Below are 23095 nucleotides of genomic sequence, written 5' to 3'. Positions count from 1 at the left end.
GTTTTCTCTGGTTGGTTTGGGCATTGGAGATAACAGTAAAAAGGCCCATATAGGCAACAAAAACTGGACTGTAGTTGCTGCTACCACACCCCCTTAAAAAAAGAAGTTGCCAATGTCATAACTAGAAGAAGAAAAAAGCATTCACAAGAGAGTATTACCGATGTTAATTTGACCCTAGTCAAGCTAGCATTTTTTTTATGAAAACGTTTTTTATTATTATTTACACAATTAAAACAGTTTTTTTGTTAAATACCAACACAGTTCTGGTGAATATCAATTTCCACCTAAATATATGATGAGATAAAACTCCTTTCTGTCATAATTGGGTCATGGATTATATAAATTGTGTTCGAATTGATTTGATTTTTATTTCTCACTGTTCACTGTTTTTAAAGTTTTATAAATAATTGGTGAAAATAAGTTTTTTTTTCACTTTTAATTTATAGTTAAATTCGAGTAAAAAGTAATTATTTGAGAATTGTTGATGATTATAGTAGAACTACATGTACTACTATGTTTTTAAAAGTATTATGCCTTCCCGTCTGTTTGGTTCTGCGTCTACCCTCACAAACTTGTTGCCAGTTTTTTAGTGACTTTTGGAAGCTATTAGTAAATTTTGTGGTAAAAGTGACTTGACACAGCTCTGCACACATTAAAATAAGATTCACATGATTTAATCTTAACACTAGAATCTAAATATACTTATGCGCATTAAAATTATAGAGTAATTGAGTTTTTTTTTATAACAAAATTGACGTTTAAGAATTAAATTTACATTTTTTATAAAATGAAAATTTAATTTTAAACGTAAAAAAAAATATAACTCAATTTACTCTATAATTTTACCTAAAAAAATTACATTTTAAACATTAAAAATCAAATTAACAAATGGCACTAAATTTTAGAGACTAATTAAATGTTTTCCTCAAATAGTGATGAGTTGATCAAGGGCATTGTTAGAGAAATATAGAATTATAGAGACGCGAGAGAATTCAAGTAGGATTTCTAAATTATAGCCAAATGAACTAAGGAAACAATGGAAAGGCTTCACATGCTAATTTAGGATGGTGCAACTTTTATCTGCAATTTTGCACATATTGAATTTTATGTAGAAGGGTGGGGAAAAGTTAATATATAGTGGCAGGAATGATTGCATTACCATAGGAGGAGCAAGCATATATGTGTGCCTTTGTGAGTGAGATATATATATATATATATACATGTAGCTTGTGGTTTATGGAGGAAGAGGAATAAGGCACACCACACAACAAGAATGAGAATAGAGGCAATTTAATTAAAAAGGGATAATCACAGTCTGGAACAAAAGAGAAAGTATATGCTAATTATGGACGTCTCCGACAAATCACCCGATGCTCAATGCATTTTGTCTGGACTTTGGGTGAAACTTGTTCATGTTATTTAAAATTTAAACCTCTGTAATATATTATTATTGGTAATAAAAAAGACACTCCGAACTTGAAAGTTATTTATATATATAATTAGGTGTAATTTGTTTTAAAATAAAATGTAATTTATAGTAGTTAAAGGTAAAAACGTTTAAATAAAAGAATGACATCAAATAAGATTATTTCTTTTATAATAATCATGAATTATTATTATTAATATGAGAAGTGATTATAAAAATTTAATCATGGACCCCACTTTAATACATAAAGTAAACCATTGCTCGATTAATAAGAAAAGTTTTATTAAAAATAATATAAGAACATATTTAAGAAATAAGGAGTTTATTTTTTTGCATCTTAATAAAAAAAGATTAGTTTTTAAGATACTGATTAGTATTTATCGTTAGGACACTAGTAAGGATTTGTTATTAAATTATGTTTCATTACTTCAAACTCCTCATACCTACTGCAACTAGCAAAATATATTTTTTTGTTTCTCATTATATGATTTTTGCTATGTTCCAGTCCCCACTCGTGCTACCTTTTGTCAGCCTCCTTTATGCACACTTCTACCTCGCGTGTTCTTTCTGTGTTTATATATATATATATATATATATATATATATATATATATATATGAGAGAGAGAGAGAGAGGGATTCTAGGGTACTATAAGAGCAGGAGAAAGTTAATAATTAGTTTTGTATAATTGAATCAATGTATGCCATATAGGTTATAGTATATTAAATATAAAAGTGAGACACAGCACAATAATGATTTACAAAGCCGATATGACACACGCTTGACCTGAAAAATCTGTATCTCTATGACTCTGCATACACACGTGGACGATGGAGAAGGCTAGCTATTGACCTTTTCTGCTTAGTGATTGCTTTGGTTTGCATTCATTTCCCACCAGTCAAAGTTCATTCAATTCACTTCAGAGATTGCTAGTCTTCATTCTTTATAATATGAGACAAACTTTTCTTTCTTTCTTTGTTTTTATCTTGTTCTAGTTACAAACATATAATAGATTTATTAAATTTTATAATAATTAGCATAAAGTCATAAAATAGTGACCATCGTAATATAAAACTATTTTATATTATATTGAGTGTTAAGAAATAAGGAGTAACCCATCTTATTTTACTCCTTATTTTTTAATAATAAAATTAAAGAACGAAAAGAAAGTTTGGATAAATGCAGGACATTTTTGCTTAATAGCTAATTATGAGATTTAGCAATTATTTTTTTCCATTTTATGTACTGTATGATATTACTTTCTTTTTTTAATCATTCCCTCTACTTGTCTGTTTATAAACCCATTATATTAGAAAAGGAAAAAACAGATAAGGCAATGATCAAGCTAGCTTTACGTATCTGCAGATTTCTAAGTACATGCCGCGAATTTTACATTGCAGCACTACTTTTCACCGCCACAAGACATGGATTTGATATATTGTTATAGATTTAATGGCCGTGCAAGACAGCAAGACAATGCAAGTTTTCCAAAAGGGAATCATTTTTAAATTATACATTTTCATAAGTTTTCTTCACTTGTTTTCAAAAATACATATTAAAAATTGTATTTCTCTTGTAACTTATATTAATTGTGCATTAATAACACCATTCATTTTAAAAATAGGAATATAATTCATCCAACACCTTTTTTATAATATCTTTTCCTCCTTTTATCATATATTATTTCACACCTCTTCTTATCACTCTTTATTATAAATAAATCATATTATAAATCGGTTGCATAGATATAGTTTTTCTTTTAAAGATATAAAAAAGTGAGTTGTAGAATTGTAAAATCTTTTGAATGAGTCAAACCCATATCTACATCAACTTATATTGTTGTTGTTGCGGTGGTGGGGATCATCTCCAGCTAGCTAAAACCATCTCTTAATTAATAATTTAAATTGTAACATTTGTTATGAATTTGAGAAGCATTATTAATAAAATTATAATATATTTTTTCTAACATACTTTTTTTTATTGATCAAAATTTATTAAGTAAGGAATTAGACCTGCATTTTTTTCCAAAAAATATTATTTAATGGTATAAAAAATTTATTATAAAGAATTTGTCATGTGCATGTTGCTAGCATTTCAATGTCAGTTAAATATATACTACTTTAGATTGACCCCCAAGTGGCCAAGCAATTTTTTCTTTAAATAAGGTTTTGAGCCGAAAGTACTTTGCCCTTCGTAAATGGACCCATCCATTTTAGATTTAGATATGTTGGCTGAAATTTCATATATGGAGAACCTTGAATAAAAGAAAAAGCCTTCAGATTAATTAATTTCACCCATACATTATTCAAAAAAAAATTGATGAAATTTAGTAACCATGTATGTGTAGGAGTTTGGCAATGAATAAAGTACACCTATGGCATAAGGATATATAGTAGATTAGTAAATAGTAGTATCACAAGTCAAAACTCAAACCTTTTAATTAATTAGTTTCTTATTACATTCTCAACTTCTCAAGCCGTCTTGACCAAACCAACTATTTTTAGATAAATTATCATATAGATAATAAGCTGCACTTGTAAGCGATAAAATATAACATATCAATTAGATATTTATCCATTTATAGAATCATTTGTATGTGTTACAGTAAACAAATTGACAACAAAATTCAAAACACAGTACAATCTCTACACTGACATATCTGAAGTCCCGGGCAAGACTACAATTCTTTGTCAGTTTTTTGTTTTCTTTTGCTCTGAACAAATATATTCCGCCCTTTAACTGACCAGAGAAATTATGCACTCAAATTAACTAAAAAGCCTTTTTAACATCTATGTATGAATAACTACCTTCTGAGCTCTGATTCTTTGTAATAAGCTTGCTCTCTTTCTCCGACCGTTTACAACACTTTTTTTTTCCTTTTTCTCCCCCCAAAAAGCATGATTTGGGAACACAACACAGCACATTATTCTTCCGGTTCCGGGGACCGAAACCCCTGTCCATTTATAACCCCCTTGTTATTTCATTGTCACACACATAAACAACTATTGTTGTTACTATCTACACTATATGAAATAGTTCACAGATAATTTTATCTCCTAATAAATTATGCATTTGTATTTATTTGAATATAAGATTAAAAGTACTTTTGAGAACTTAAAAAAACTCTATTTTTAATATAGAAGTTTTCAAAAACATTTTTGTGTTATATCCAAACAGGCCCCAAGACAAGAGTTTGATTCTTATATATCAGTTTATAATCAAAATTAAAATATCTATTAAAAAAAGTTAATCTTTTAAAATGAATCTTATTATCTATTTAAAGAATTAGTCCTTTGACATTGGAGTGAGAAATATCATGTTTCACCCAGAGAGCTAGTACTATAACTAAAACTTCAACAACATCTCAATATTACCGGAACAAACCTGAGCAAGAGTCCAACCCAAAAAGACCCACTTCCCAACAACCATATTCCATCTTTTCCCACCCAGTTCCTTCTTTAGACTAAGAGGAAAAACAAACCACATACAATCACAAATACCACACAAACCTCAGAGAAAGAAAGTGCATGAAAGAGAAAACGAATATGCCATTTTCTACATGCTTGGAAACTCACAGAAGCATTGCTTTTACAGAAAAAACAGACTCCTTTCCCTCGCTGTCACAAGCCACAACTTGCACAGCACGTAATTAAACAAAAACTCCATTCCCTTCCCCATTACCCTGCAGCAAGATTCCCACCCCTCTTGTTTCTCCTACTTACATGCAACTCCAAGTTCACATGCAAAGATTCCAAACACATCACACAAACCCTAGCTACCTAACTAACTCACTACCATGCATATAAAATAACAACCTAAACTAATATAAGTAAAAATAAGTTATGCACTAAAAATTTAAATTAGTTTTACACTTTCATTCAATCATAAATTATTAAAAATAATAAATTTATTAATTTTTAAAATAATTATCTTAAAAATCATATACTAATACTAGTTTTTGATTGGTTAATAAAGTAAAACTGATTTCTGACTAAGAGTGTAAAATTGATTACAGAGTCATTAAACTCCTAATCCATCCAACTTAATTTCGCTTTACATTACCAAAACCTGCAAACACATAAACCTATTCGAATTAACCAACATATTGCATGTGTAGCAATGGAAACAGTATCCGGTTTAAGACATTAGTCTTCGGTCTAAGCCACGGCGTCGTTTCGACCTGTCGCCGGAACTGGACCGGTCTAGAAGGGACTTGAGCGAGTTCTGAAGGAAGTGGATGGATTCAATGCTGTGTTCTTTGTCAGCAGCGACGATGAGAACGTTGCGAGTTCTTCCTCCGAGAGTTGCCATTTCGGCTTTGAGGGTTTTGAGGTGAAGCGAGTTGAGGATTTCTATGAGGTCCGGGATGAGGTCAGAGCGGTCCTCGCAGCACAGCGAGGCCTTGAAGATGAGCCTCCCGTCGTCACCACCGGAGGCGTAATCCCCTCCGGTGGTGGCGAGCACCGTGATCTCGTCAGTCTCCGACGGGACGGTTTCGAGCTCGGTGATCTCGGATGTTTGTTGCTTCAACTCCTTCACCCGCTGAACAACCTTCGCCAAAAGCGAAGCCTTGTCTGTCTGAACCAAAATCAAACAACAACAACAACCATGGAAAAATTTAATACACATATCATATAGTACTGTATAATATGATATTAATAGTATAACTTATCATTGTAAAAGCAAACTCACTTTCCCAAACTCAATTATGTGTCAATGTCTTTACGAATCAAGCTGGGGTTTCTTTTTGGAAACATGAAATGAATACGAATCTCTTTTGAAACTTTGGATTTTATGAGTTCTTCCTAGAAATTAATCTAGCTCATCCTGCTGTATGTACATATTCCATGAAATTAAAGTCTAGTCAACTAGAAGACATAGATTTAACTTTGTTGGTCAAAAAGTATGCAACCTTTGAGATCAAAAGAAGGAACAAACCACTCTCTATCTTTCAAAAACAACTGGCTAGCTAGAAAGAAAAGGTGACAATTACACTCATCAAAACCAAAGGAAGAATTAACAATGAAATAAATAAATAATGCACATATACATATGTGTGAGTGTACAACTCTATGTGTGTCTTTTTATTTTTTAATTTCCTAACTGGAAATTAATTGATTTCCAGTTATATATGTTTAAGGGAGAAATTAAAGTTATATATGTAGCAACTAGGTCACACCCACAGCATATTAGTTAGTTAGTTGTGTGTATCGTTAGAGTATAAGTATAAGGTGAAATCTTAGACGTATATATACCTTGGAATTGCAAGGGAGAAGAGTGCGAAGCTGGTCGAGGTGGGAGTTGATTCTCTCCCTCCTTCTCTTCTCAGCTTCCTTGTGGTTCTTCATGGCAGCGAGGGCTCTATCATGGTGGGAGGGTGTTTCGGTAATTTGGGAGAGGTGGAAGGGGTAGGAACTAGTATTATTGGAGGAATTAGTAGAGAAGGTGGAGTGAGTGTGTGGTGGTGCATGGTGGAAGAAGGGGGTGTTGTTGGTGGAAGTGGTGGTGTTGGGAAGGAATTGGAGGAGGTGAGAGTTGTCCATGGCAAAGGCGAAGTGGTGCATGATGATAGGGTAGGTGTGAGGGGGGCTAATAATAAGAAGGGACTGAGTGAGTGTGGTACAGTTTTTCAGTTTTTGTGGTCGTGAACGTGAAGTGATGCTTATGATTGCTCTTTTTGACTGACCCAAAAACCATTCCAATATCACTGCAAATTCAAATCAAATAATCCCCTTCTACTTCCTATTCCTGCCTTTCGGTGCCCATTTCCTTTTTTTTCATTTTTTATACAATTAAATTATTGTTTTCGAAAATTATAATACAGTTATTTGTATATAATTAGTAGTATGTGATTATTGGTTAGGTTCTCTCCATTTTTTTAATGAAAAAATTATGCTGAGGAAATATGGACTTAATCCAATGATTAACTATTAATTTTTCAAGTGGAAATAATATAAAATCTTTGATTTTTTTCATTAATTATTAAATTAATCTTATAACTCCTAAAGAAAAAAATTATTTAATAGTTTAAAATTATATAGTATCAGTAATCTTAACTCATTTTCACATGACATGTATTTAATTTTTTTTATTTATAAAAAAATTAATAACACTTAATTATATGTCATGAAATGATTAATGTTTAATTAGGAACATGAAATTATCCTAATCCATCTACGGATTAATCATTATATGTCATGTAATCATTAATGACTTCTCATAAAATACTTGCAAAAATATTTGATTTTTTATTATTTATAAGAATTAAATTTAGGTATAAAAATTTTATAACTACTGATATGCATTACTCATGAATTAATTAAATTAGATCTCTTATTAGTTTCATTGTTTGATACTCTTTATAGAAAAATATTTATTAAAAAACAATTTTTTAAACAAATTTTAGTAACTCGATAAATTAGTCTTTAATCCTGTGCCGAAAATACCTACTCACCCAAAAAAAAAAAACTTGAAAAACATTTTAATATAAATTGTCTTGTATATAAATGGTAAAATTTGTCCTTCATTATTGATATGGTAATCAATTTACTTCTCAGACTCCCGTCCCACCTCTTCTCCAGTTTACACGTGTATGTGGAATCCACTTTAAATAATAATCCACATTTTTTATCCACACACGATAATAAATATTCTTGTATTCAAATTTAAAACAACAAAATTGTATTTAAATTTTGCATTTATTTCACTCTCATTTATATTAAATAAGCAAAATTTATATTTCATATTTATATTCATATGGAAATTGCTTGCTGGTACGAAAAAATATTCAAACGAATTACTATTACTGTGTATTTTAACTCTTGCTTTTTATTTTTATTTTTTAATATATTATTTGTATTCAATAGAATTCAAATATTTTTGTTTTGTGCTGTTCGTGTGAATTGTTTCCTACTATTTAGCATTACTCTAATCATATTTATGCAAAATTTTATCTCTATATATAGACCATTTTTCTACCAAAGAATGGCAATGACATAGAAGCATCAAAGATTTCTCAATATGGTAGGAGGAGTTAATTTTCCACATATATCCACAGCTCCACAACCCTAGCTAGCTCCTTCTTTATTATTGGATGCCATTAGTTTAACATTGTTGTCCCTTAATCTCTCTATTTAACCTTCAGGATTAATGATTGGTTTCATTTCCCTAAAAAATTGAAGCTTTGGATAAAAAAAAGTTTAAAATCAGTTTTGCTTAAAAAAAACTTATTTCAAAACTGGTCAATTAAAAAAGTTTTAAATTTGATTTTGAACAGCTTTAGAATTAAAATTGGACTTCTAAAATTGCTGGATTCAAATCTGATTCTCGTTTAAAAATTGATTATTAATTAAAACTATTTTTTTATAAAATCAAATGAATCTAGTTTAAACTTGATTTGATTAAAATCGTCTTACTTTAAAAAAAAATGTGATTTGACTTTAAAGTTCAATTCAAATAATTAGCTCTATAAAATATATTTCATTTGCTTTTTCATAAATTCAAATTAGACTCCCATAGCCCCATCCACTTCATGGTAAGTTGCTAACAGTGGCCAAAATCAAAAGTTTGTCTTCTAGGACAATTCTTCTACATTGACTATTATATTTAAATAGAAAAAAATATTTAATCACCCGAATGTTTTTTATACCTTGAGAGAAAAAATAAAAAAATATAATTACTATAAGTGATATAATATGATAAAAAAATAATTAAAAATTAAAGATCTTGATAAAATATTTAAAAACAAAAAAATGTTCAAACATATCGTTATTATTTGTTAATATATATACTGGACATTTAAACTACTATTCAACACCTCGTGATAGAGAGAGAATTTTGTATATGCATTACATCATTTATATGTCATGCAACAAGGGGATGTATGATAGAGGGCTCGTCTTACCTTGCGAGAGGTATTCGTGCATCTCTGTTGAATTGATCGTTTAGTTTTCCACTTTCTTAGGATCCATTCGGTATATAGAAAAATATTTTAAAAAATCAAATGAATTAAAATAAAGATTTTGGATTAAAATAAAAACTTAAATATATTTTTTTATTTCTGATTTATATATGAATTTTGTATTTGATTTCTAATAAATTTTTTCGTTATGATAAATTTCTAATATTTGAAAAGTTTTGCATGAGATCTTTATCATTAAAAAAATTTGTTAGTGACGGATGTGTCTCTTAACTCTACACATAAGTAAGTTATTTATGATGCTATGTCAGATTAGATGTGACACGTAAGTTGATAACATGTCGTTTGACTTAACATCATATTTGAATTGAATTAAAATTAAATTAAAACAATTAAAAATAGAGGTTTCATATAGGGACCTAATACAAGATTTGGAATTTAATAAGAACATGATCCAAAAATTATCATTACTAAATATGTTCATACAAACTTGTGTTTATAATAACTAAATACCAATCCCACAACCTTAAATTTGATCACAACATATTTTGAATCAGTACATCTCAAAAAACAACAAAACAACAATTTGTATTATCTACTTAATTGCAAATGCAATGGTGATAACACATAACAAACTCCAAAGGAAGACCACAATGTATCCTAGGACCTTCACCCTCTTTCTCTCAATGTTTGTCTTCATCTGTTACTTTACTATTTCTTTCCATAGTTCTTCAACACCATTGGCATATTCCCGAGATTGAGTCTCTTCTTTTGCAAGGATCTTCTTTAATTCTTGAACTAGTTTATCATACAAATGAATTTTTTCCTTATGTGATGCAAGTTTCTTTCAATTGTTATAACCTTATGCTTCAACTCCTCCACTCGTGAAAGATAAGGATTAACCTCCACAATACTTCTAAAACTTTGGTTTAAATATTTTGGCAAATCATCATCACAGACTCAAAAATTACACCTCTTATCTTCCTACACATTATACAACAGTCACTTGGAACCCTAAAACAGAACACAATAAAAATCAAAACACGGTAGAAACCAACTATGTCAAAAGTAACATTTTTTTACATTTCACTCATCGCATTGCCAAAATATCTTGTTTGGATGCTTCTTGGTTCGAAATGTTAGTTGAATCGCCAGCTTGTTGCACCAACAATGAATGCATAGGGACCCAAGTGATGAAAAAGAAGCTCACATGAATGTCATTCTCTTTTCTGGACCAGAGGACATTTAACTCGCACAAAAACCCCTCAATGAAGCCAACCCAATGTTATACGGAGGTGCACTATTACGAATCTTAGACTGTTAGGCTCCTTTTCTCTATGATGATAACCAATGCTAGGGGAAGAAGACACAACCTTCATTCTATTCTCAAACAACAATTTTCATTATAAGAAACTCTAATCTTCTATTTTTTTCATTTTAATTTAATTAAAACATGATGTCGTGTCAAACGACACATGATTAGCTCACATGTCACATTTAATTCAACATGACATTGGAGATAGCTTGCTAGCATGTAGAGTTAACAATCATATCAGCAACTAATGGATCCCTTCTAACGACAGAGACCTCGTACAAAGCTTTTCAAGTATGAGAGATCTATTGCAAAGGAAAAATTGATTAGAAACCAGATATAAAATTTGAATATATATTAGAGATAAAAAAACATATTTAAGTCTAAAGTAAAATATAAAAGTATGGATCACATGTTATTTAAGTTTTTATTTTTTTTCATTTTCATCCTCTTTCTTTCCAAACCTCCTAAGATTTGGGTTGGATTTTTCAAAAATAATGTCACTTTTAAAAGTTTCATTTGTTTATTATATGACATTTAAAAGTATTACATGTTTGGCCTACCCTTTTTTACTGAAAATTAAAGCATCTCGCATATTTTTACCATAGAAAATAAATACAAATATTTTCTAAAGTTAATAACTTCAAATAAGCATAAAACGCCTTTTAATTTTTTACTTTACATGTTTTTTACTTCAGAGAAGTTTAATCCTTCTACAATTAAAAGAGAATAATAGAAAAATGGAAATATTTTCTAAAGTTAATAACTTCAAATTAACAGCAAATACCTTTTAATTTTTCTCTCATTATGATAGGATATTTTCAAAGCCTATAGTCCTTTTTTTCTAGAGTTAATCGTCATCACTCATCAATTTGCTTGACTCCACTCATAAGTCATGATATGTCACTATACCGGCCGGTTATGTTGAGTAGAGGGAAAAACAATATAACGTTTTTTTTTTTTTAAAAAAAAAAACTTTTAATTCAAACCAGATAATAGTGTTTTCATCATTGATGCATTTTGATTGATTAATATGTATATACGCAGGTATATATAATAGTGTATGTTCAAAGAAGAAGAAAAAAAAATTAAAAGATAATGCTTTTTTCCTCATAATTAGGGCTATTTATCTATTTTTTTAATTACATGTACAAATTATCAAAAGCAAAATCTATAATGAATCAAGATATTTTTGGAGACCCTCCTCCACGTTTTTTTCTTTTTGGTAGAAAGAGACCCTCCACTGACAATGGATAATTGTAATGCCATATTAGCCTTTTAGGGTCCATATTCCCATATTGGCTAGTGGGCTTGTAATCCATTGATAACCTCATAACGCTGTCCTAGTGCCTCAAATTTGGGAAACAGCCATATGTCAAAGACCTTAAAATACAGAAAGAAAAAAAAAAGCATTATCATTAGCATTAGAAGTTTATATTACAAATTTAAAACTTGAACCTATAATCTGCTTTGTTGAGTCAATTTTTAAGCTACATTAACTGTTATTTTAGTTCAAGTAAATCACTTCATTTTCCTTACATAGATCAAACAAGAAGAGGGGAGAAATGGAGCTGCATATGTAGTTTAAGCTTTTTAATTTGAGTAATCTATATACCATATGCCTTTAAAAAAAATACCATATAAATAAGTGATTACAAATGAAAATGAAACACTCATACCCAATTAAGTAAAGTGAAACTTTTTTTTTTTTACCAAAACTTGATATAACCATAAATGGAATAAGCAAATTAGTTAAACAATATGGATTAGAAAATTAGTTTTGTCTTTCTAAATTCGGAGCTCTTTTTTCAAACAAAGATAAACTTTGAACATTCTTTTTGTGGAGAGAGAAGACACGAACAAACAAAAGGGCAGGTGTTCAAACTTGCCATCCCAAAATCCCATTCCATCCATCCCCTTACCCTTTGACCAAATTGAAAAAGGGAAAAGGCCTTAAACACCACACCCTTTATGTCCACATGTGAGAGGGACATTTTGTAAAATTTAACTAAAACGATATTAATAAAAAAATAAAATAAAAAAGTTTAGCCACAGGTATAGTTTTTCTAAAACAAAATATTCTCTAACTCCATAATTCGCAAAGTGAATTGTCTCTTAAAATACAATCAGATAGATGCTACAATGAAGATCTTTTGTGACATTTTTTTCATACACGTGAATCTTGAAATCAAACCCAAAATTCAAAACCTAAACATGCCCATAAATGTAGGGTTAATACTTTAATTACTTTATGTAACTACATAAATTTTAGAAAGAAATCAAAATTAAGAAATATATGTTATCTGAAAAAGTCATATTAATACAACTATAATAATTCAAATAAAAACTCTTAAATTCAGTATTAAGCTAATCAAAATATCATATTATATGAAGTAAAGTGAAGTTTAGATTTATTTTTTTTCGTCCAAAGTTGAGTTAATTCAAAATGGGATTTTTTTGTTGTCTAAAACAATTTAATTCAATTGATTGAATAAGTGTGTAAGTTATTATAAACTTTATAAATCTTGTCTTTAATTTTTATAAATTTTTATCAACAAATATTAATTTTATTAACAGAAACGATAAGATCCGTAATTTTTGTTTAACCTTCTTCCTTAAATACATGTAATTCACTTTGTATCTCTCAAACAAAAATGAGACTTGGAGGTGCAGATCTAATTAATTTCGTGCCACATAGAATCCTGAGCACCACAGACTTAGGTACATTAGTTGCTCAAATCCACGAGATTCGACGGTGCCTCTGTTTTTTTTTTTTTATAACTTTTCCCACTGGTTGCAGAGAAATAATTTCACACAGTACTAACCAAATTGTGTTCTTTTATAAACTGTTCGTACGTTCAAATTAAAGTTACTCTTAAATTTACAAGAACCTAAAATTTTTCGGTTCTGACCAATCATCAATGCATTTCATTATTATTCATAAATCATAATCCATCTCTCTTTTGTCAACATTGTGAACTTGAGATCTACTCCACTTAAGCTCTAAACCAATTATTTACACTTCGATAGCAACATTTTCATTAGTGCCTGCCTCATTATCGTTTACTTTCATTCTTAATTAATTATTTTAATACCGAAACATGCATCTTCTTTCCACCAGTATATATATGTACTAGTGTATAATTTATTTTATAGAAAGTTATATTATCTTTTATAATTACCTCAACTTTTTTATAATTCTCTCCATACGACATTTGTTGTATTTTTTCTTTCTTCTCTTCGTAATTGGGCAATTGTATATGCATATGAATTTTGTACAATAAATAAAGAGATAAGGGTTGAGTTTATTTAAATTTATTTCTTAAAAAATATTTTAATAAAATAAACAGTTTTTTTATTTTTGTAATGTGTTTATCTAAATTATTTTTACTTATTTTGATAAAACAAATCTTATCTACTTATTAAAAAAACATTAAAAACATTTATTTTAAAATTGTTTTTTAATTTAAACAAACCAACACAAGATCAAAGAAGAGATTATATGAATTAAGAAGATTGATATGATGAAAAAATTATTATAAAAAAAATGTTGTATGAATTTATTAACTATATGATTCATAAAATTTCTCTTTGGAACCTTTTTTTCTTATCTGTTTTTTCATGGTCTTTACATTATACAAGTTTTCCCCTTTGACTTTACAGCTCCTTCTAAGCATTTTTCTAATCACTAGAATAGCATTGGCTGGTTGTGCTTCATCTAACATGCCAATCAAATAGTTCCACTTATTATTCAACAAAGTAACTTCATTACAAAACAAAAACATTATGAACAGGAGGGAGAAAAAAAAGTGCCTAAGCCTGATGAGTAGTGATTTTAAGTGGCACACGCATGTGCTGCACATTCTTTGAAACATCACTAAAAATATGAGGGAAATGAAACTGGTTTCATCATTATATTCATAAGCTTGTAATAGTTTATTGAACTTTTTCTCACTTGAGCTAATCAAAAGAGAGGGCAAAAAAAGTTTATGGCCCTTTTATATATACCTGCACGACAGACAATACCTGCTTTGAATTTGATTGAGATTGGTTCATACACACATAAAAAGCACTTTTTAGTTTATCACTTTCAGCTATCATTGACTAAATTTGCGGGCGTGGAGAGGAATTACGCAATTGAATATTGCTGTTCTCACTATATATCGCATTCACATTTATTTGTTTATGATCCTTGTTTGTTGGTTCATGAATTCAGCTTTTCTTTAACAGAAAATGCGGCCTTTCAGAAGGATTGAAATGATTCAACATCATGAAAGTGGCTTTAGTGAGATGTAGGTATTATTGCTGAAGAGCAAAGTAGAGACAGTAGCAGAAAACCATAAAGATTTTGGAATATGTAGGTTCATCAAATTAAACGGCACTGATATTATTATTATTATTATTATTATACAGAAAAAGTTGAGCACAAATTTAAAGACTTTTCAGCATAAAGCTTTTTTAAAATTAAATGGGATATTAAACGGATAAGTATATGTTTAAGCAGGCTATGTTTGATTACAGTTAGAGATATATAAAATATCAGTTTATTTAAATTGATTGATTAAAAAATATTTATTTTAATAAATAAGTATTTTCTATTTTGTTTTAGTATATTTGTCTAAATTATTTTTACTTAAAAATATGTTTTTTTGTTTATTTTGATAAGTAAATTATATTTTTTTTATTAAATAAACATTTTTTAAGCCTTCAAGTGTGATTTTTAGGTGTCAATCAAGAAGCTATTCATTATTACTTATGATCATTTTGATGTGATTTTTCCATTCATAACATATTTACGAAACACACTATAAGATATTTAATATATAGTTTAACTAACTTAACACATTCAATAATTTAACAATGATTAAACCATAGCTAAAACTAAATTATATTCTATCAAAATGAAAATATAATCAATCACAATTCAATTTGCATCCGGTTCATAAATCAGCTAGTAAGAATAGTTCTATTTTAACTAGCTTGTAATCTTAATTCGGGTGATACTAAAAAAAAGTTTATGACTCTTAAAAATTCAATCTAACTTTTAAATTTGAACGGAATGAGTCAAATCAAATTTTTAGGACTCTTAATGGTCCAATCTAACTCAAGTTTAAATATCAAATATAACTATTTCTTTTTTCTTTTATTCTTACTCTTTCTGACACGAGCCATAGCATTGATATTGGGTCTCATCACTCTCATGAGGTTTGTTTAATGTATGTTTATGGATAACAACATTATCAAATATTAAAATATATGTTAGTGACTTCATTTTTTTAAAAAAAAAGTGAGTGTGTATATGGATATACTAGAACAAAAAATGTCAAATAAGTCCTGAAGATGTAAACCCACAATCACATTAATTCAAAAATAATAATTGTGGCTTAAGTTTAATATAAAGTAAACATTTATTTATGGACCAAAATGATACTATGAACTAGGGATTTATTTGACATTTCAATGACTTATTTGATATTGTTTTAGTTCCCTGGACTAGTGTGATGTTACCTTTCAGTTGTTGAAACTAAAGTATTTACTTAAATATCGTCAATTCTTCACCACTTTCGAATTCTGCTTACGAAGGTGGGTTTTATTTTTCCCTTAGAAACTACTGTCCTAAATTGAGGTTAAAAAAAATAACTCGTAAAACCGTCAAATATAACAAAATCATTCATGATGTTGTCCGACTTATGGAAAATCATTTGGTTAAAAATATTTTCTGCTGACTTTTTTTTTTGGCTGACGTTGTAATATGGGTTGGTACCCCTTGTACATTCATCTATGAAAACCTTTTTTTGCTTGATAAAAAATATACTTATTGCATTGATTTAATTTTAAACAAGTTGCGTTAAAAAGTAAAACTGAAATTTACGGCCTACATAAAATTTATTTACTAATAAAATACGTCTAAATTAATTTGTAAGTTTCTACATTATTTGAGAATTCTTTTAAAAAAATTATAATTAAATTCCTAAACTTTGAAATCATTTATAATTCAATCCTCGAACACATTTTTCATTGAGATTTCATAAATCTAACTAATTTTTTTAAAATAGTTTAAAGATTAGATTGCTAGTCTTTTTTTAATTAAAACATTACTTGATTGTTTGTTTAATCATTCAGTTAGTTTTTAAATCGTTTTAACTTTTTTAATTAGGTTTTTTTATGAAGCTAATTTATACTTTATATATATATATATATATATATATATATATATATATATTAAAATAACACTAAAATATTTTTTATTTTGAAAACTAAGAAATACTAATTTCTAAAATATTTTTTTAAAAGCACGAAATAGTTTTAAAAAATAACCAAATATGTCGCAAGTCCTTGTATTTAACAGAACTTTAATAGAAATGTGATTAGAGACCCGATAATAAAAATAACTTATAAATCAAGGGGCTTAATTACAAACTTTTAGAGTATAGATTAGGAACCTTTTCAAAAATCTCTAAAATATATGCTAAAAATCTGTTGAACATATATTACTAAATTTTAGTATTATAAAACGTACAGCTGTTTACAGGTTAGAATAGTTTTAATTTATTATTTATTATTTTAATTTAATAAACATTAAATCAACCCTAGCAAATAATGTACAATTCAGTCTAGCTCTAACTATTATATCAGGATTTATCCATTTGTAGTAAAAAAAATATTAAAGACGCGCTTAAAATAGTAAAATCCGTAAAGAAAGGAAAGGCCTATCTCGCATTAATCATTGGACACAGCTTTGGACCCTTTTGGAAATAATTCCCTAACGTTTCAAAAAAGGCAAAAACAATCCATCTTTCAGTGCTTACTCCCTATGCTCTTGTTATAAATGTCCTTTCTATAACTTATGATCCTTACTTAACACATGATTATGCAAAGTTTAAGAAACATTTCCCATACCACCCACCCAAAATTATTAAACCTTTTCTAGTAATTTCCTTATAACAAGTCTTTAAAAAAAATTAAATTACTTATTTGATCCTTATAATTTGAAAATGATTTTTTTAATTTATATAATTTACTTTTTAATTTTCTTTTAGTTCCTATAATTTTGAAAGTGATTTTTTTAATTCTCATAATTTATATTTTAATTCTTTTTTAGTCCCTATAATTTAAAAGTGATCTATATTTTATATTTTAATTTCATTTTAATCTTTATCATTAAAATATGAATAATATTATTAATTACAATTAATTACAAAAATATTAATAAATAATTCATAATTAATTTATCATAAAATAATTTGTAATAAAAAATAATTGATAATTTATAAATAATTTATAGTTAATAATTTTTATATTTTTTATAATAAGGACTAAATATATCTCTTTTAACTTATAAGAATTATAAAAAATTAAAATATAAATTATAAAAACTAAAAAAAACACTTTCAAAACTATAAGAACTAAAAAAATAAAAATCATAAAATTATAAGTATCACATATGAATAATTTAACTCAAAAGTAAATAAATACATCAAGCGTGAAGTATGATTAGATCATAAAAGGAGACAGAGAGAGTATTTATGAAGGATCACTAAACCATGGTGCAATAAGTGCTATTGTTCTCTCAAGGGATCCAACAACGTGATGTGCAATAACTATAAAAGATTATTTAGGTAAGTAAAGAAGACCCTATCCAGGGTGCAGAAGCATGTGCAATCTTTACTTTAGCAAGCTGTGATTAGCGGCTAGGCTATGTAGTAGTAGTGGTATAGTAGTAATTGCAAACAGCAGGGACCATAATAGCAACCTTAGCCATAGCCCTGCAATAGCTTCAATTTCCAACATTACTCAATAAATTAAAATTTGTGGATGACAACCTGTGCCATTCAAAAAGGATGTTAAATGCTTCAAATAAAAAACAGCACCAAAGAGACAAGCAAGCAAAAGTTTCTGTTCGGTCCCACTTTTTTTGCCCTAGAAAAATCACTTGTGTTGGTTGATAGATATATATTCTTATACACTTTGCATGGCATAGGATAGAGATTGAGATTCCCAATCGGCTTCATGCTCCTTTTGGCCTTAGAAAAAGTAGTAGTATAGTACTTGTGAAAAGAAAGAGAAAGGTGTCGACAACTACAAACAAGCTTCACTTTCTCTTTTTTCCATTAAAACGAAGCAAAATATATAATAAAAGAGTTGAGTGGGGTTCACAGTAAAAAAGGCTAAAACCGCCAAAACAAAAGTTTCCTAGTAGTAGCCATTAGCCCTAAAATATACCATCTCCTTGCCTTCCCAACTCTCACCATTGTTTGTGTTTTGGAGATTGATTAATTACAACGTCACTCCCCCCTCTCTCACTAACTTCATTCCGAAATTCTACCATTGTTAGAGGATGCCAAAAAAATTAACCTATAAATATAACAAAAGGGTAGTGTAATATCCACTGCAATTAGTCTCTTTTTTTTCGTGACTTGGTGGTTCCTTTTTTCACGTCCTCAACATGCTTCAAAGTCCAAGCAAAATGTAGTAAACTAGAGTAATAGGAAGAGCAATTAGCATCCCAAATATAACCCTGCAACAAAATAAACAACCAAAAACAAACGTTAGTAGGAGCATGATAATTAATTCACTATTAACCAGTTCAAGTTCTATGATAAAATAGCAAAAGCAAATGAAGAAGAATACAGGAATACAAACCCCGTGCTTAGTATGTCAGGATGAACGTTATATTCCTTAGCAAACACAAAAGGAACAATCCCTTGAGGCAGAGCAGCCTAAAAATACACACAATAAATATACATTAGAAGAACTATCAAGTCTTAAAACCACAAAAAACTAAAGACCAAAAATTACATTAAAGAAAAAAATGTTGGGACCCCTTTTACCTGTACGATAGCAATGTGCAACAGAACTCCCCTGAGCCCTACTACGATTGAAGCAACAGCCATGACTGCAGGACCAGTAAGAAAACGAACTGCCATAGCAAAGGAAGCAACCGAGTTTCCACACGCAATAATCTTTGGCTGCAATGCCATGAATAACCCTACAAAAACCGGCCAAGGAATTCAAACCTCAATACAACAACACTATAACCAAACAAGACAACAAAGCCAAACTATTTTATCTTATTGAATATACCAAGGCTAAACATTGCCATCCCAAGACCAGCATCAGATAAAATTGATATCGATTTAGCAACAATTGCTGGCATAACAACATTCCATCTGCAACACATACACAACACAAAAACATTAAAACTTGTATAACTAAAACCATTGAAACTAATAAATTAATAAAACAAGGAAACATTGATTGCATACTTGAATGAGATCAAAGACCAAGTGAGACCAAAGAGGCTGGAATATGTGTTGGGGTTCCTAATCAGCTTCCTCCAAACCATAATCAAAATGAGCCTTGTCATAACACTTGTTGGTGGCATGGAAGTAGGTTTGGCTTCACCTTGAGCTTTAGGGCGAAGCTCAGCTGTGGAACTCGAGCCAAGCTTTGAAAGCACTGGCCCTTCCTTGTCAACCCCATTAGCAACGGTTCTGTTCCCGAAGCTAAACTCATCGTGACCAAACTCATCATAATCTGACCAACAACGTGAAAAAAACACACCTCCAATCAAAACAAAAGAAAATCACAAGTTCCAAACAAAACATTACCATTATTGGATCCAGAAAAGACCAAATAGTAGATGATACACAACATGATTAACAGACCAAAACTATTGTATTAGACAAAAGGCAACACAAGGAAAGTCCAAGGCAGTCCAGGTGTTCAACAAACCCCACTCCAACTTTAACACCAACAACAATTAAAAAGAGACAAAAAAACACCCGCAACAAAACTAGGAAAGTCACATTTGAACAAGATTACAGGCCTGTTTAGTAAGGTCAAAAGAAAACAAATATCGCGTTCATTAAAATTAATAATTATAACTCTCACATCCCAAACGTGATTTCTTGTTTATTTAACAAGTTTTTGAACACCCAAATAGAAAAAAAATGAAACATGAAAAAAATAAGGAAAATTGTAATATTTTGAGCTTTTAGAAGTCAAATTTTCTCCTCTCTTTCTATTTATTCCATTTTAACTAAAACACATACTACTATCAAACAAGTCCACAAACTTTGAATGAACACCAAACAAAACATAGTAACAAACAAACAACCTGTGTTTGAAAACAGAAAAAAAGTCAAAGGACGTAAAAAGCAAAACCTTTCTGGTGAGCCACCCCACCAACAGGAAGCTGGTCACTCCCATAATCCCCACCACCACCTCTGAAGACATGGATTCCACCTTCCGACACCGGCGAAGCACTCGAACTCCACACAAACATGTGGAGATCCTTCCCTCCACCACCACTCTCACCACCCTTCTTCTTCGCCGCCACCGGAGAAAAAATCCCCGCATTCGCAGGCCCAGGGTACCCACCTACACCAGCACCACCATTCACCCTCACACCCCCACCACTTTCTTCATCAAAGCCTCCAAAATTACTCTGCCTCGGACTCATACTCACGTTGTTGTTGTTGTTGTTGTTGTTCTTACCATTCACCATGGAGTAAAAATCCGTGTGGTTAAAACTCGAGCCTCTCGGAGTCGGGTTCCTCGAGCTCTGCAGCGAGTAAATCTCCGCATTGGTCAAATTCGAAGGCCTCGGAGTCAACGACACCGAGTTGGGGCCATGAGAGCGCCTAGAGAAAATCTCCGACCGCGAACTCGCCGACTTCCTCACCGTCACATGAAGCTTCCCGTCATCACCAACCTCCGCCTCCGTCTGAAGCGGCTCCTTCCCATCCAACGAAATAATATCCGAATCAACCTTGAATGAAATAATCGAAGCCGCAGTATCAGGAAACTGCTCCACTATAAGAAGCCTCGCGCCCCTATACTCAAACAAAAACAGCATAAGGGTGTACCAAATAATACACTGAAGCACCACAATCTGAACCATGAGTGTTCCCGAGGCATCACCGTACATCCCCTTCAGCAATGGGATACCCATTACCAACGTGTTGGGGAGTGTTGAGAGAGAGAAGAGTGTTATGGACCATTCAAGTGAGCCTCTTGAGCTAGTTCTTGACCACACCAAGAGCACTGCGAGGACTATGGCTTTCTGGAGCGAGTCTGCGGCGATGAACTTGTAGTTCATGGCATAAGGGTTGTTGGTGGAGATGAAGTGGAAGGAGAGGAGTGGGACTGCGAAGAGTGCCACGAAGCGGTTTATGCCGGAGCATTGGTCAGGGGTGAAGATCTTCCACCACTTCACGGACCCGTAGGCCAGGATCATCGCCACGTAGAGCGGCACCACCGCGGTCAGAACGTGGTACAAGTCCCACAAAGTTATCATCGTTATAATAAGGTTTAAGAGAAGAAGATAGCGGTGGCCGGAGAAAAGACAAGTTGGAAAAGGGCTGAGTTAAGTTTAAGGCATTATCAAGGAGTAAAAGCTGGGGGCTTTTCTCAAGCTTTTATAACTCTTTTCTGCTGCTGCAAAGACACAATGAACCTCCTCCTCCTGCTTTCTATTTTCTTAAACACCATATTATTTTAAACATTTTATATCTTTCCATGCTATGCCATTATAAACTTTATTAACCTTATATTTTTTCTATTTTTTTCTCGTGTATAGATTAATATATTAAGTGTTTATATAACATTTTTCTTCTTTTAATTACAATACTATTTTCTATTTTCTTTGGATAAATATTCATACATTTTTAACCTTTAAATGTGATATGATAATAAATTAATCTTTTAAAAGATAAAATATATAAATTTAATTTGTGAATGTATAAAATATAACAAATTATATAAAATTATTTAATCATTAAATTGTAACATTTAAAAATGAATTTAATGATAAATTTTATTTTTTAAGGTTATTTGAAATTAAATTATAAAATTTATGGATTAATTTATTATTAAAGTATACGTGAAACTAATTTTTTAGGAGTTGAATTTAATTTTTTTTTACCAGATCAGTTTGTCAGCGCTTTATATTTTTAGGATAAATTTCACTTTTTATTATACAGCTTTTCATTTTCTTTTATGATTTTGGGTTTTTGTTTTTTAGAGGTTTGTGTTGGGCGAATGAAAAGGGAGTTCAATGAGAGGGAGAGGACCAGGGGGGCATCGCAGAAAAAGGAGAGAAAAAGGGAAGAACCAGAAGGGCTTCTAAAGATTCTCTTAGCTTTTTGCAGTTTATATGCTGTCTTCTTATGGCACATGAGATGCAAAATAGAGAAAAGAAAACCAGCCATGGGAGAGAAAAAGAAAAGAAAATTCTTCTGTCTTTTCGTGGATTCATTTTTATTTTTCTGTCGGGAGAGGGGAACAAAAGGCTTCACTGGGAAATGGGATTGGAGCTTCGACACCTTTTTTTTCTTCTTCTGAAAAGATAAATTTTAGGTACAGTATTTAAAATATTTTTCTATTAATACGATTTTTCATCTTGATAACTGATGTTAATTAAAAAAATATTTAAG

At 30.3% G+C, this 23095-nt stretch overlaps 2 protein-coding genes across 2 annotated transcripts; both read right to left on the bottom strand.

The window, feature by feature from the left end:
- Positions 1-3981: 3981 nt before the first annotated feature.
- On the bottom strand, positions 3982-7137 carry LOC100794930 (transcription factor bHLH106). Its single transcript, XM_003520439.5, has 2 exons — positions 6681-7137; positions 3982-6003 (listed from the first exon to the last, which is right to left on the bottom strand). Exons 1-2 carry the CDS (start codon positions 6987-6989, stop codon positions 5563-5565), a joined length of 750 nt encoding a protein of 249 aa, XP_003520487.1. The 5' UTR covers positions 6990-7137; the 3' UTR covers positions 3982-5562.
- Positions 7138-19106: 11969 nt separating this feature from the next.
- On the bottom strand, positions 19107-21957 carry LOC100820506 (auxin efflux carrier component 1-like). The gene is made up of 6 exons (NM_001280563.1): positions 20823-21957; positions 19922-20192; positions 19740-19825; positions 19487-19644; positions 19299-19375; positions 19107-19173 (listed from the first exon to the last, which is right to left on the bottom strand). Exons 1-6 carry the CDS (start codon positions 21955-21957, stop codon positions 19107-19109), a joined length of 1794 nt encoding a protein of 597 aa, NP_001267492.1.
- Positions 21958-23095: the final 1138 nt, after the last annotated feature.

The sequence above is a fragment of the Glycine max genome, chromosome 3, assembly GCF_000004515.6.
Source record: "Glycine max cultivar Williams 82 chromosome 3, Glycine_max_v4.0, whole genome shotgun sequence".
NCBI lineage: Eukaryota > Viridiplantae > Streptophyta > Magnoliopsida > Fabales > Fabaceae > Glycine > Glycine max.
This window is presented reverse-complemented; position numbering and strand designations above follow the sequence as displayed.